Here is a 13,751-nt window from a genome sequence, read left to right as displayed (position 1 = left end):
ACATTATTAGAGCCCTCTAGACATGAAATAACACCCTTTAGTCAAAAGTTTAAACTGTGCTCCATGACAAGACAGAGACGACAGTTCTTTCTCAATGTGTGTCAGGAGCAGAGAATTTCAGAGAGAGAATGTGTGTCAGGAGCAGAGAATTTCAGAGAGAGAGAGAGAGAGAGAGAGAGAGAGAGAGATGGCTAAGAAAAGCAGAAATCCGCAAACCAGTGAAAAATCCGTGATATATATTTAGATATGCTTACATTTAAAATCTGCGATGGAGTGAAGCCGCGAAAGTTAAAGCGCGATATAGAGTGGGATCACTGTACACCGATTCACTTCTTGGTTATATAGAGAAGTGTATGGGTAATGTCACAGTAATCAAAACCTTCACAACTGTGGACAATTAGACGCCGTAGATGACCTCAGAGGTCCGGAAAGGGTTTAGAATCAGGGACGCTGCCTTCACATTAGGGGACAAAGTAGCCCTCAGGCTGACAAGAGCGGACTCATCGGAGTCATCAAGAAAGCTAAGCTGAACTACACAGGAATATATGAGGAAACATTTTGTGACTCCAGAGACACAAGGCACATTTGTGTATTGTATTATATTGTATTGACCCTCTTCTTTGATACCCACTGCAAGCCCAACCAATTCTGGAAAGAGGTCTCTCTTTGAATTGCCTTTCCCAAGGTTTCTTCCATTTATTCCCTACAAGGGTTTTTTTGGGAGTTTTTTCTGGTCTTCTTAGAGAGTCAAGGCTGGGGGGCTGTCAAGAGGCAAGGCCTGTTAAAGCCTATTGCAACACTTCTAGTGTGATTTTGGGCTATACAAAAAAATAAATTGTATTGTATTCAGGCCAGAATGGGCTAAAAAAAGTATACCACATGTTGAGGTCATCGATGCCTCCCTCCATCACAGGCTAAATGAGTTCTATGGCAGGTCTGCGGCACTAAATTGTACATCAGGTAAGAAACCCCCCGCCAATGGTGAGCAGGTGCTTAGATTGTGTATAGCTGACAGGAGGAGGACACTGAGCAGCTGCAATCCACATAAAGCTGCAGGACCTGATAATATACCTGATCAGGTGTTAAAAAGGCTGTGCTGCCAAGTTAGCAGGTGTTTTTACAGACATCTTTAAAAATCATCCTTCATCAGACTGCCATCATTGTTCCTGTGCCCAAGAAAACAACTGTAACCTGCCTCAAGGACTTCCATCCTATGGCACTGACCTAACCCTAACCCTGGTCATAATGAAATGCTTCGAATGACTAGTAATGGGTCGCATTAAAGCTAGCCTCCCAGCTTCACTGGACCATTTACAGCTCACGTATCATGCCAATCGGTCCACAGATGACATAATCACACTTGTCCTATACACCTATCTATCCTACCTGGAGTAAAACAACAGCTATACCAGGATTTTGCTTATCAACTTCAGTTCAGCCTTTAATACTATCATCCCACAGCAGCTAATAGAGAAACTTTCTATGCTCGGAAAGAACACCTCCACTTTGTAACTGGATCCTGTTCTTTGTGTCAGAAAGACAACAGATAGTATGTGTTGGCATTAACATATCATACACCATCAAAATGAACACAGGGATCCTCAGGGCTGCATGCTCAGTCCATTGCTCTTTGCTAACACATCACTGTACTGCCAAATCCATCACAAAATCAACTCATTATGTCTGCTGATAATACAACAGTAGTAGGAATCATTAGTAATGAAGATGAAACAGAGCAGACGTGGAATAATTAGTGAGCTGGTTTGAGGACAACAATCTGTCACTTTATGTCAACAAAAGAGTCGATTGTGGACTTCAGAACAAAGGCTGAACATCCCAGACTGCATATCAGTGGCTATGCTGTGGAGAGGGTCAGCAGCACAAAATTTTTGGGTGTCTACATCACGAAGGATCTCTCCTGGACTCTCAAAACCATACACCAGACCAAGAAAGCTCAGCAGAGGTTGCACTTAATTAGGAGGCTGAAATAAATGAGAATCCCTCCTCCCATCTTCTACTGGGGCACCATTGAGAGCTGCATCACATCTTGGTTCAGAAACTGCAGTGCTTCAGACAGGAAGACTCTGCAATATGTGGCAAGGATGGCTAAGAGGGTTATTGGGGTCTCTCTCCCCTCCATTGACAACTTTTTTTTTTTTTTAAGGACAGATGCAAGATAAAAGCCCACTGCATTGAGAGGAGCTCCTTACATCAGTCTCATGGCAAGAAATGTTTGATTTCTTGCCATCTGGTAGGAAACATCGCTCCATAAAACCAAGAACAGCCAGAATGTAGCTTCTTTCCACAGACAATAATTCTGCTAAACAATATGAAACATGCACATAAGCCAGTTTTTCGACAATTTTTTAGCCACAGTACTGAAACTGACTATTTTACATAAGTATTGGTTAGACTGTTTTTTCCCTTTCCCTTTTCAAACATTTTCTGGTCTTGAGTAACACAATTTGGTCCCACTGCATTTTAGATTTGGCTTAAATGACAAACTTGAACTTAATGTATGCATGTATTTGTTGTACCTTTAATGCAGACATAAACAATGTATATTCAGATTCCCAGTCCCAATTTCTGTGCATGGTTTTGACAGCATGCGTAGCAATCAAAGCTGCTATACCAATCCACATTATTTTTTTCAAGTTACTAAAACAAAACAGAAAAGAGAAAATAAAATGTACAATACCGAGTATACATTTTTAATGACAGTTTAATAAATAAAAATAATGCCTTAAAAAAAAATTAATTTCCTGAAATTTGATTCTCAAAGATTTATCCACTGTCTTAATTACAGTGCGTATTTCTAAATGAAAATTAGCAAAAAGTTCTTACCAGGTGTATGCAAGCTTTTTCCAACCATGTGCTACTAATATACAATAACCCATACTGGGAACATAGAGGACTCTCTCTGCCACCACAAACCCAACTGGAAAGAACAAGTTTGATGCAGGAATAAACGGCAACACTAATAAAGACAATGCCTAAAAGAAGAACATGGACATATAAGATACATTTCTATTGAATCATACAAACACTTTAAAAAGACTAAATCAGAAGTAATGCATTGTATGCATCTTTATTATCTTAAATGCTTTTATTTCTAGCAATTATCAATAATACAAAAAGTAAGCTTAAGTATTTAAGAGCAAATAAATGAAAAAATCCTTTGAAAAATTGTATTTGAAAAGCTTAAACTAGCTCAAACATTTTTCCTTTTACTTTTATTAACCAATTTTATTACCCATAATCAAACTACTTCTTAATACATTATCCTCCAATTAGATATTATTTAACAGGCTTTGTTTTTAGCTACTTCAGAGTTTACAAAGAATAGTACATTTAAAGCACAGACGTGTTCTCTGATAAAAACTTTATAAAAATACTTTTGTGTGAAGAAAACAGTTTTTGCATAAATGTAATTACACATGCAACCTTCAACTTTAGGTCACTTTTTATTTAAAAAAAAAAAACACATAAAACACACACGCGTGCATATAGATTTGTCTTACTTCAACAGCAAATCAACCAAAATACATGCATTTTGAAATAAAGTAATAAAGGCTTGATTTTTTTCCCCTAATTAAAAGAAGTTTGCTATATAATAACTAGAATGGTGTCAAAACATTTAATTTTATTTTGAGATTATCAACTGCTCTGCAGAATAAGCTCTGGGTAAGGAATACAAGTACCCAGGTCTTCCTTACTCAACCTGAATGTGCCCATTAGTCATTTTGAAAACAAGGTTTAAACAAAATATATGGTTTTCAATTTCATGCATTTAGTATTAAACTAATTTCAACCAAATACAGCACGATTTAAATCCCTGCATAGGTTTATAAGCATTGTTTGATATTAACAGATTTTGATTCTATTCTTAGGAAAAAACATTAAAATAAATAAACTTAAAAAAAAAAAAAAAATCACATTAATGCTATATGTGGCCCATAAAATCTAAACAATTATATTCGTATAGTTAATAATAATGTTGCCGTTTCGTCTCATGGGTCAAAAGTGACCCTGCTGGTAATTGTCAGACCACAATAAGGTGCCAGGTAAAAGTCAGATTTAAATCAGCTTTTTTTTTTTTTGGATGAATGCCTAGATAAGTCACTCTCTATGTACTGTCAGAACTACAAGAATCTGAAAAGATTCACTGAACACGCAAAGAATATAAACACATACATTCTTAAACCCATTGTAATTCAATTTAAGCTCACTAGGGGCCTACTCTGCCTAGCCTACTAGCCTACTCTGGTAAAAAAAAGGGTGGAAGGCATAAAATCTTTTATAAAAAGGAGCTAATTAATATCTGTCAATCCACTTTCCTAGTACTACTATTGAGAATGAAGTATAAAAATCCATACATACAGAAAGAGAAAAAGCAAAATATACAATCCATATTAAAAAAAGGAAAGAAAAAGATGATTGAGGCAGCTGTGCTACTGTACTGCGCCACTGTGCAATGAAAAATAAAAATGTTTTTAATATGCAGCAGGTCTTTATACAGTAAAAAGATCCCATGCTTTCCAACACTCCTGTGTATACATTTACCAGGGTTCTTCAACTTCAGTCCTGGAGGGCCACAGTGGCTTCAGGTATATAAGTCTAACCCATTCCTTAATTAGTGACCCGTTTTTGCTAATTAACTTCTTTTGATTTTAATTGACTTGCTCTTGAAGACTTAGACTCCTTAATTGTTTGTTTTTTCTTCATTAGCAGATAAACAATAAGGAGATACATGACCAACAAACTGTGTTGATCATACGATATATAAAAATAAAGAAAGATGAAGGTCTAAGGGATGTCTCCAAAACATTTTAACAATGCTCTTAGAAAAGAGAAAAATCAATCATTTTGGAAATGTATGCATGATATTGCAAAACGAGAGCAGAAACAAGCCATGGAATTAAAGAATTGATTTAATTAACAACAAGAATCGGTGCCTAATTAAGCAACTGGATGGAGTGAAACTGGTTGGAGTTTGAGGCATTGGCTTAGCTGGTCTTCTGTTGGCACACTCGCATCACATTTCATTTCTGTTTGGGTGCGATTTAAGGAAAGAAAGGAAGCAATTCAGAGGAACGAGTAAGAAATTAATGGGATCAAATTTTTGTAAACAGATCAATTAAAATTAATTCAAAATAAGTTAATTAGCACCAAAAATATGTCACTAATTAAGAAATGAGTTATAATGAAAACCTGCAGTCACTGCCCTCCAGGCACTGCATAGAGTGTCATTATAAAATATACTAACCCAAAAAAAAAAAAAAATTATTTGAACTATTCGTAGGATGAGCTCATATAATCTATCATAGGTCAAAAGGTTGGACACTTTCATGCCTTTCTAGTCTGTACTATAAATATCTGCAATATTTTTCTTTCACACTTTAATTTTTACAGTAAATATTACTTAATGAGAAGTACGTTAAAGAAGTGGGTAATTTTGCTGCTGCCAGGCCCTAGGAAACTTGGCTTAAACAGTACATTGCTGTCTATGTTTAGTCTACACTTTCATCTCATATCCTACAGGTGTTCTCCTACGGGAGCCTTTTATAGAACACGTTCAAGATAAGATCCAATACACTGTGAGGTACTTGTGTACTAAATGGACGGCAGTGAAACCACCCCTATGGAGCCCAACACTAGCCTTTTCTTCAGTTGATGGCAGCACCAATGCAAAATGGTAAAACATTTTTTGAAAATGCTAACAGTTAATACTGTATTAAATCTGTATTATGTCATTGTTCTTTTTATCAATAATGCAAATCTATTATCGTGACACAAAGACTGGCCTACCCAAACTACAAATAATAACCTTAAATTTAGTGGGGGTGGAGGTTTCACTGCAGTCCGTTTAGTACACAAGTACCCACTGAAATAATAATAATTACAGTATTTGCCTTTATATAGAGCATTTCTCACTGCTCAAAGCACTCAGCAATTGCAGGTTAAGGGTCTTGCTCAAGGGCCCAACAGAGCAGACTAAATAAGAATAAGGGGTTCTCGGTAAAAGAACTGATAGAAAAAAAAAAATCATTGGATACAAGGTAAAATGGCATTTTTCCCCAGAGAGACCTGTACTATGTTACACTGCAGAACTATGATTTATCTTTTGGATGTTACACTCTCGCTATTTAGTCTACTCATATTAAGATGCAACCAAAGTACACATGCAACCCAAAGCCAAAAAAAACACATTATATTAAATCCAATGAATCAACCAGACTTATTTTAAAAGAAAATGACACCATAGAAGCAAAAAAGAATTTTTCTTTGACCTAAATTTTTTATTTCCAAAAAAAAAAAAAGACATACAACTGTCTGTAGCACTTTTTAGCCATTCAAATGGATACCATTCAGATATTGTAGCTTCACCAACCTTAAAATCCAATTATATTTTATCCACTGTCATTTGATTTAAACACAAGTTAGTAAAATCAAATCAGTTATATTGCATTAGGCGAGACATGAAAAAATACTCTGTGTGTCACAATTTAAAAAGTTGGTTTAAATTTAAGTCTACATACAAATGTGAGTTTTAATTCAGACTCAAGGAAGGTATTTCATTTATCAAAGCAGAGAATCTTAACTGAGTGTGATCCAAAAATTTCCCAATCTGGGAATGATAGATCAAGTGGATCTATCAGTTTACATCAAATGCTCTGAAAATGGTGGAGGGGAATTTCAGGTGGGCTGGCTTCAAATACAATATCCTGGCAGTACTGGACTTTCAGCAGCTCACTACAGCCATGAGTGCCTCCTGTTGTCTCAAATTACATCTGTGACATGGAGGCAGTGTTAACATGGTCTTCCAGTTCGCCACCAGCTTCCCTAAATCAGGTGAACACCGCACACAAACTCTCTACTCTACACATCCTCTTTCTCAAAAAGTCCAGGGGCAACAGACATAGAGCAAAGAGGAACAAACTGGCACTAAATCAGCACTTTGCAGTAAGATTCCATACCTGACTTCCATTAGCAAAACTCAAGACCCAGATAAAGGTCAACAAAAGGTGAAAAGGGAGAGGTTAGAACTAGCTTCATGACATTATGAAAGAGAAAACCCACAAACAGGAATAAGCAAAAGGACCAATAAATTTCATGTTCCTCTTGCTAGGCAGAACCACATGACAGTCATCAATATCTACAAACCCTGAACACTTCTACCACAACCTTCAAGAAACTTTCCATAATATTTATGCACACACTCACAAAAAGAAACAAATATACAGATTATAAATATACAATATATATCATATACATGCACAGACATAAACACAAGGTTTAAAGAGTTGTTAGAGTTGGCAATTGCTATACTCTGGTAAGAAAGTGAAGAACAAACACTGTAAAAGTATGCCTCGATGCATGCTCAATAATCCAGGTAAGGAAATTTTAAAAAGTTGATTCAGTTCATCGGGACATAGTTAATTTCCAGGGAGATATGTTACATCACTCATCCAAGTGACTTCCTCAGTCTCAGTTAACTGCAGGTTTCTCCAACCTTATAAACAGGCATACGTGAAAAAGGAACAACCATTTCTGAACCGAGGAGGGGGCCTAAGGGTACATCTTTCACCATCAACGCTGTGATTGCAGGCATTTCCCAACTCTCTGTGAATGGTACTCGTGGACATTGATCACACAGCCCATTGTTAGTCAATGGCGCTAGTTTCGGTCATTATGCAAAGGTATTGTTTATAAGGTTGGAGAAACCTGCGGTCAACTGAGACTGAGGAAGTCACTTGGATGAGTGATGTAGCGTATCTCCCTAGAAAAGAACTATATCCAGATGAACTGAATCAACTTTCTAGAACTGTAAAAGTATATTTTTAAGACAATTCAAATATACAGTATGTGTCAGCCAAATATATAATGTTTCTGACTGTTACCATGAATATAAGAACTGTATGCAAATTAAAATACAGCCAGAAAGTACTCCTTACAACCTTTTTTCTAGTAGAAAGCAGAATTATCATAAAAGAATACTAATAAAACTTTAAAGACTAATGATTCAAATATTCAGACTTACACTTAAACTTAGTTTAAAACCTTTAAGCAAGATTATAATGAGCATCGATATACTGTAGTAACAGAAAACAAACAAAAACAATTACAGGTCAAATCCTGTTATAGCGAATACTGAAGTAACGAAATTTTCAGAATAACGAACAGTTTAACTTATCCTGGACAAACATTCAAACAACATCATGTTTAACGGATTTCATTTTAACAAACTGTAAATTTCAGTATAAGAAATATTTTTTTGACCAAAAATGATCACCGAAGATATTAATGCAATGCAAATAATACTTAATGCTGCAGCTACAGTTTGTTGCAAAATTTCTGGTTTCGGGCAGTCTCAGTGATGCTCGACAACAGTGTGGCCAAGACATCATACACATAGCCGAATTCTGAGTCAGTGCTCCACCAAGCATTCACATGGGTAGTTGTCGCGTGTGTTAATCAGTTTCGTAGTGCTTCTCAGTTTACTTTGCAATGAAGAGAGCAAAAAAAAAAGCAGGCCGCGTCAGTTTATGCTGAAAAACATCCAACATCCCATTTTCAAATAAAATATTCTTTGCAGTTTAAGTATTTTTTTTTTTAATGCAGGTATTGTCAAGCTTGGGTCACAGAGTTGGACAAGAGACAGAAAGGCGAGTCCAAGTTTCCAAGGAAAATAGTTACCTTATTATTAGAGCAGTTACTTCAGCACTCAAGCACACAAGACAGGAACCGCAACATGGTACCTGCTTTAGCTCCCATCTACAGATTAGAAGAATTACTGCTGTGGCAGACCAAGAGAATGCATGGAAGAGCAGGTCAAAGCCTGGTGTTAAATGTTCTAAATATTGTGACACAAGCATTATACGAGGTAAGCCTGATCTTGCAGAGGACAACCAATTACTTTGCCCTTGGTTTACTTTTTACCAGAAGCAGTGCAGCTACAGAGCTATGCTTGTGCCGCTGCTGTTAGAGATTGTGAATGCTATGAGATTTCCGTTATAACCAAGTATTTTTTCGGTCCCATGAATTTTGTTAGAATGTGATTCCACCTGTACCATTTTGCATGCAAATTCTGTATTGAACTCTTGCCAACATACTTTTTAAATGAAAAATACATAAAATCTTACCATTATAACAGATTTTGATGAATGGCCAAAATATTTAAGGCTGTTATAAACCATTATTCCTAAAACACCGTAAAATGCAACAGTGGCTACATTTCTTATATCAAGGAAAGACTCCACTAGGGGAATAGTTCCCATTGTCCAGTCACAACAGAGGTCAGAAGGACTTAAAAGCAGCCATGCATTTACAGGAAGAAGGTAGTTGAAGGTTAGCTGTCTTGCAGGGGTCTGGCTAACAGCAGCAGGATTATCAAACCTGAAAAAAGTAAATACCAAAATTTAATTCAAACCCTCAGAGAGAAACAAAGTATTCCCCATATGCTCAATATTGTAGAATTACTTAAAAATACATGGAAATGCTAATAGTCTGACAGACAAAATTAAAAAACAACAAAAAAAATCCACCCATACCTTATGGACACCCCAACACAGTTTTCAAATGTAGTGTTTATGCAACTGTTTCTCAGAAATAATTTCAAGGGGTACATTTTTAATTTTTTACACTTTATTTTAAAATTGCAACCTCCAATACATGATACACTTTAGCAAAATTAATCTTGTTTCCTTTCTAGAACAGCCAATAGTAAAAGATACTGCTCTGTTCTACCTCCTGTGATCAAGAAAGAAAGCAATTCTAAAAACATTTTTCAAATTTAATGTTAGCCTTTGATAGACTGTTAAAAACAAATACATTAAGACTTTTAGCACATTATTGCCTCTTTGAGAAATAGCCCTTCAGAGCAAAAATACAAATTAGTTATTAATAAATTCAATGCAATTAAGTGTATGTAATTAATCCTAGCAACATATTTTAAATGCTGCCGCACACAAACAAATCAGGAACATCTCCAAAGCATTGTTAAGGTATGGACACTGACACTAACATATGGGGAGACATGGTTGGTAACAGACTCTTGTTTTGCTTGCAGCTCATAGGAAGTAATGCACAAAGACCATTTCCATTTTGATATCAGAGGTCTCACCTCTTCTATCCCCTGGGATATTTAAAGAAGAAGATTGCTGAAGCCAGCGTTCAGATCAAACCTGAGACCAAAGAGTGCTGATCTCTGCTATAATGAAGCAAATAATTTCCTAAGGAAAGGAATTACATGCTGCAAATTTTATTTTTGTCTGTTTTTATCCTTTTGCATTAAATGGGGTGCAGAATGGCTCACAACCCTTTATTTGCAAAAAAAAAAAAAAAAATTTTGAAAATGTATTAAAAATCAAAAACTGAACTCTTTCATCTATATAAGTATTCAGGCCCTTTGCTGTTGAAACTTGACACAAATTGCGGTCAGGTGGATTCTGTTTTGGTTTATACTTGTGACGTGTCTAGCATTTGATTAGAGACCACTTGAGGCAAACTGAATTGATTGGGCACAGTTTAGAAAGACAACTGTGTACATAAGGTTACACAATTCGCAATGCATGCCAGGAAAAAAACAAAAACAACTAAAAACCATGAAGTCCAACATCTAATGAAGACCAAGCACTGGATATCAGTTACTTGATACCATCATCTCTGTGGTGAACTATGGTAGCTGCAGCATCATAATATGGGGGTGGTTCTCAGTATGAGAGACAAGGACTGCCCCAGACTGCAAACAACCTTAGACTGAGGCAACTGTACACTTTTCAGCATGACAATGGCGTGAACCATACAGCCCAAACATTGGAGTGGTCTCTTATATACACAGGTGTGAACTCTTCTAAGCTACTGTATGTCTAATCAATTCAATTTGCAAAAGGCCTTGAATACATAGAGATTTCAGTTGTTGATTTTTAAGTACATTTGTAAAAAGTTCTGAAAACATGCTTTTGCTTTGTCAATATGGGTTATTGAGTATAGATTGGTGAGCAAAAATGGCAAATTTATCCACTTAAAATTTAATCTACAATAAAGGGACAATAAAGTGAAAAGATCTGAAGACTTTTTTGAATCAACTATGTACATGTCACTTCAACAGAATGAAATCCATTATGAATTAAAAACATTTTATTATAATGTATTAGGGGGCTCCGCTAGCCCAACCCCAGGTTTGGTTTACCAGATAAACAATTTAAAGAGATTATTTTTATGGGAATTACACATGCATGATTTTCATTTTTACTTTAAAACTTTTTGTAAAAACAATATTTTTCCTTTATTTCCTGCCCCAGGCATGGTTAAATCTCTTTCTCGCTCGATTTATAACGCTGCTCGTGTTGTGAAATGGGGGTCTGAACGCACGCTAAAGAGATGTGAATTGGTTCAGCTTCTGTCTTGCTGCTGCTGCTGGCCAGCTGCATGTTCTGCTTGTCACGCTTTGTGTCAATCATTTAAAAACCTGTACAGCAGCTGTCCTTTTGCCACTTCACGTTTCTGCTGCTAGTGTCCTGAAGCGTGGGGGGTATTGGCTGAACACATGCCAAGGATATGCGCTCTGATCATCTGCAGGCTTGCTGCAGCTGCTACTGCTGGCGAGCTGCGTGTTCTGCTTGTCGTTGTTTTAAGAGCTGGGAGCACCTGAAGTGTGTCTGCCAAAAGCATTCCAACAACTGCTACATTAGATGTCTGTGAACTTGTTTTAAAAATTGTAAGTTGGGAATGATATGCAAAAGTCACTGTCTCACGTGTTTTGTTTCCTAAGGTTGTAATGTCTAGTCTTGTGTATCGTCAAAATGTCTCTCTCTGAGATGATCTGGTCTTGATTGCTTGGCTCAGTCCCCCAGACCCCTAACCCCCCGGAGATGCGCTATGCTCCTGCCACTTCGTATTACTCTCGCTCGCTTTGTGAAGGGAGGAGCTGAACACATGCTAGGGAGAAGTGGACGGATCAGCTACTGGCTTTGTGCTACTTCTGCCAAGGTGCATATTCTCTTTGTCAATCTGCACGACGAGAATTTAAAAGCCTGTACAGCAGCCATCCTTCTGTCTCACTGCCTTGTCTTGCATGACATTTAAACGTCTCTTGTGGGACATCAAATTGTTGTCCGAGAAGACCATGTCTTGTCTCCCTGCCAAGATTTTTTTTTTATAATAGAGAGAAATGAATGGTGCCATACAAATGTGCTTTCGATTTAGCATTCTGGTTCCACTTTACTTCCACTACTCTTTACAATATGAAATTCATACTTACCTAGTAAAGACTGGCAACTGTGACTGAATAACTTGAACTCGAATGATTACTAATAATAAAGTGCTGAATGTGAGAAAAATTAGCTTCAGAAGCATCTGTAGTACAGGGTATGGAAGGCCATCTTTTCCTCTGATGAACTGTAACACTGCTCCCCAGAGGACTTGCAAATTAAACTATAAAATGGAATAAAATAAAATCTCAATTACAGTTTTGAACTAAGGATTTAGGTTATGAATGAATAATATATGATGAAGGATCTAACAATAGTAAACTACAGGTAAAATTTAGTTACAACAAATATCTTTACAACAAAATTTTCATTACAACAAAGTATTTTTATGGTCCCAACAGTTTCTCCATATGACACGAGTCTATAGAAATCACATTACTACAAAGTACATTCAGCAGATACTTTCATTATAACAAAATGCCAGAATGAATCATCCACATTGCAGTTAGTTCTGTGGTCGCAGCTCAGTTGTGCACAACGATCCCCAAACAGAAACAATTTTTTTTTCTTTCTTCTGACTTTCCTTGCACTGTATTTATTTATTTAAATTTGTTGTTTTTGTTTTAGGTGGTTTTCAGTGATACCTTTTGCTTATTGCTTGTCAACATTTGAAAAACATACATTGGAATTTAACTCATTGTCAGCCTCCTATAGAAACGGCAGACACAAAAAAACGATAACTGTTCAAATTAAGGGAAAAAAAAAAAACACCTTTACATTTTTGTAGCTCTTGATTGCAGCAAAAAGAAAAAGACGTTGCCAGTGAATTCGGAATTTCTCCATTGACACTGTCAACTTTCTTGAAAGGCTGAGCAAAAAAAAAAAAATGAATAAAAACCTCAGGTCCCAAATGTATACGAACCGCTGCATTTGAAGACGTTGAAGCAGCCATTTTTATGTGGTTCATCGATTCTCGTTCAAGAAAAACATTCCTATTAATGTGGCACTCATTCAAGAAAATGTTAGTTTTTAAAAATCTCTTGGGACCTCCTCCAACTGGACAACACACCGAAGAGAATCCCAAAGTGCGATCACTGCATCTGTGGAAGATTGTTTATCTGTTGCCAGGGCAACGGCAGGCTCACAGCACGGGGGCGGTTCTTCACCAAAGCAAACAGGAAAGATCTTGATAGGTGTCTGAGTATAGGAGAGAGGCAGATCACGCTACAACAAACAACCCTGATGTTCCTGTTTAAAGCTGAATAAAGCTGGTTTTGCTAAAGTGCTGAGACTAAGCCTCGTGTTTTGGGGTGCAAGACAGGGACTTCTAGCATACCCACAAATCTTTTAGGATTCACTTCTGTGGCGCCTCACTGCAGCGTTTTGAGCCTGTGGTTGCCCTGCCCCGGCAACAGACAAAATCTTCAACAGATGCAGCAATCGTGCTTCGGGATGCGCTTCAGCATGACATTCCCGTTAATTCAGTGTAATGTTGAATTAATGCTTTAAGATAATACTTGAAGAACTTTGCTAATTTGT

The 13,751-nt window shown here is 36.8% G+C and overlaps 1 protein-coding gene across 2 annotated transcripts in view; it reads right to left on the bottom strand.

Moving 5' to 3' along the window:
* Positions 1-13,751, bottom strand: part of tmtc3 (transmembrane O-mannosyltransferase targeting cadherins 3) — a 111,113-nt gene that overhangs the window by 53,404 nt on the left and 43,958 nt on the right. For both annotated transcript variants that reach the window (XM_039761785.1, XM_039761786.1), the window contains exons 8-11: positions 12,263-12,435; positions 9,144-9,396; positions 2,845-2,993; positions 2,538-2,658 (exon numbers count right to left, since the gene is read on the bottom strand). In XM_039761785.1, coding sequence (XP_039617719.1) covers positions 2,538-2,658; positions 2,845-2,993; positions 9,144-9,396; positions 12,263-12,435 — 696 coding nt within the window. The remainder of the gene's footprint in view (positions 1-2,537; positions 2,659-2,844; positions 2,994-9,143; positions 9,397-12,262; positions 12,436-13,751) is intronic.

The sequence above is a fragment of the Polypterus senegalus genome, chromosome 8 (assembly GCF_016835505.1).
Source record: "Polypterus senegalus isolate Bchr_013 chromosome 8, ASM1683550v1, whole genome shotgun sequence".
NCBI classification, from domain to species: Eukaryota; Metazoa; Chordata; class Cladistia; order Polypteriformes; family Polypteridae; genus Polypterus; species Polypterus senegalus.
The sequence above is the reverse complement of the archived record's forward strand: the minus strand, read 5'-3'. Positions and strand labels throughout refer to the sequence as shown.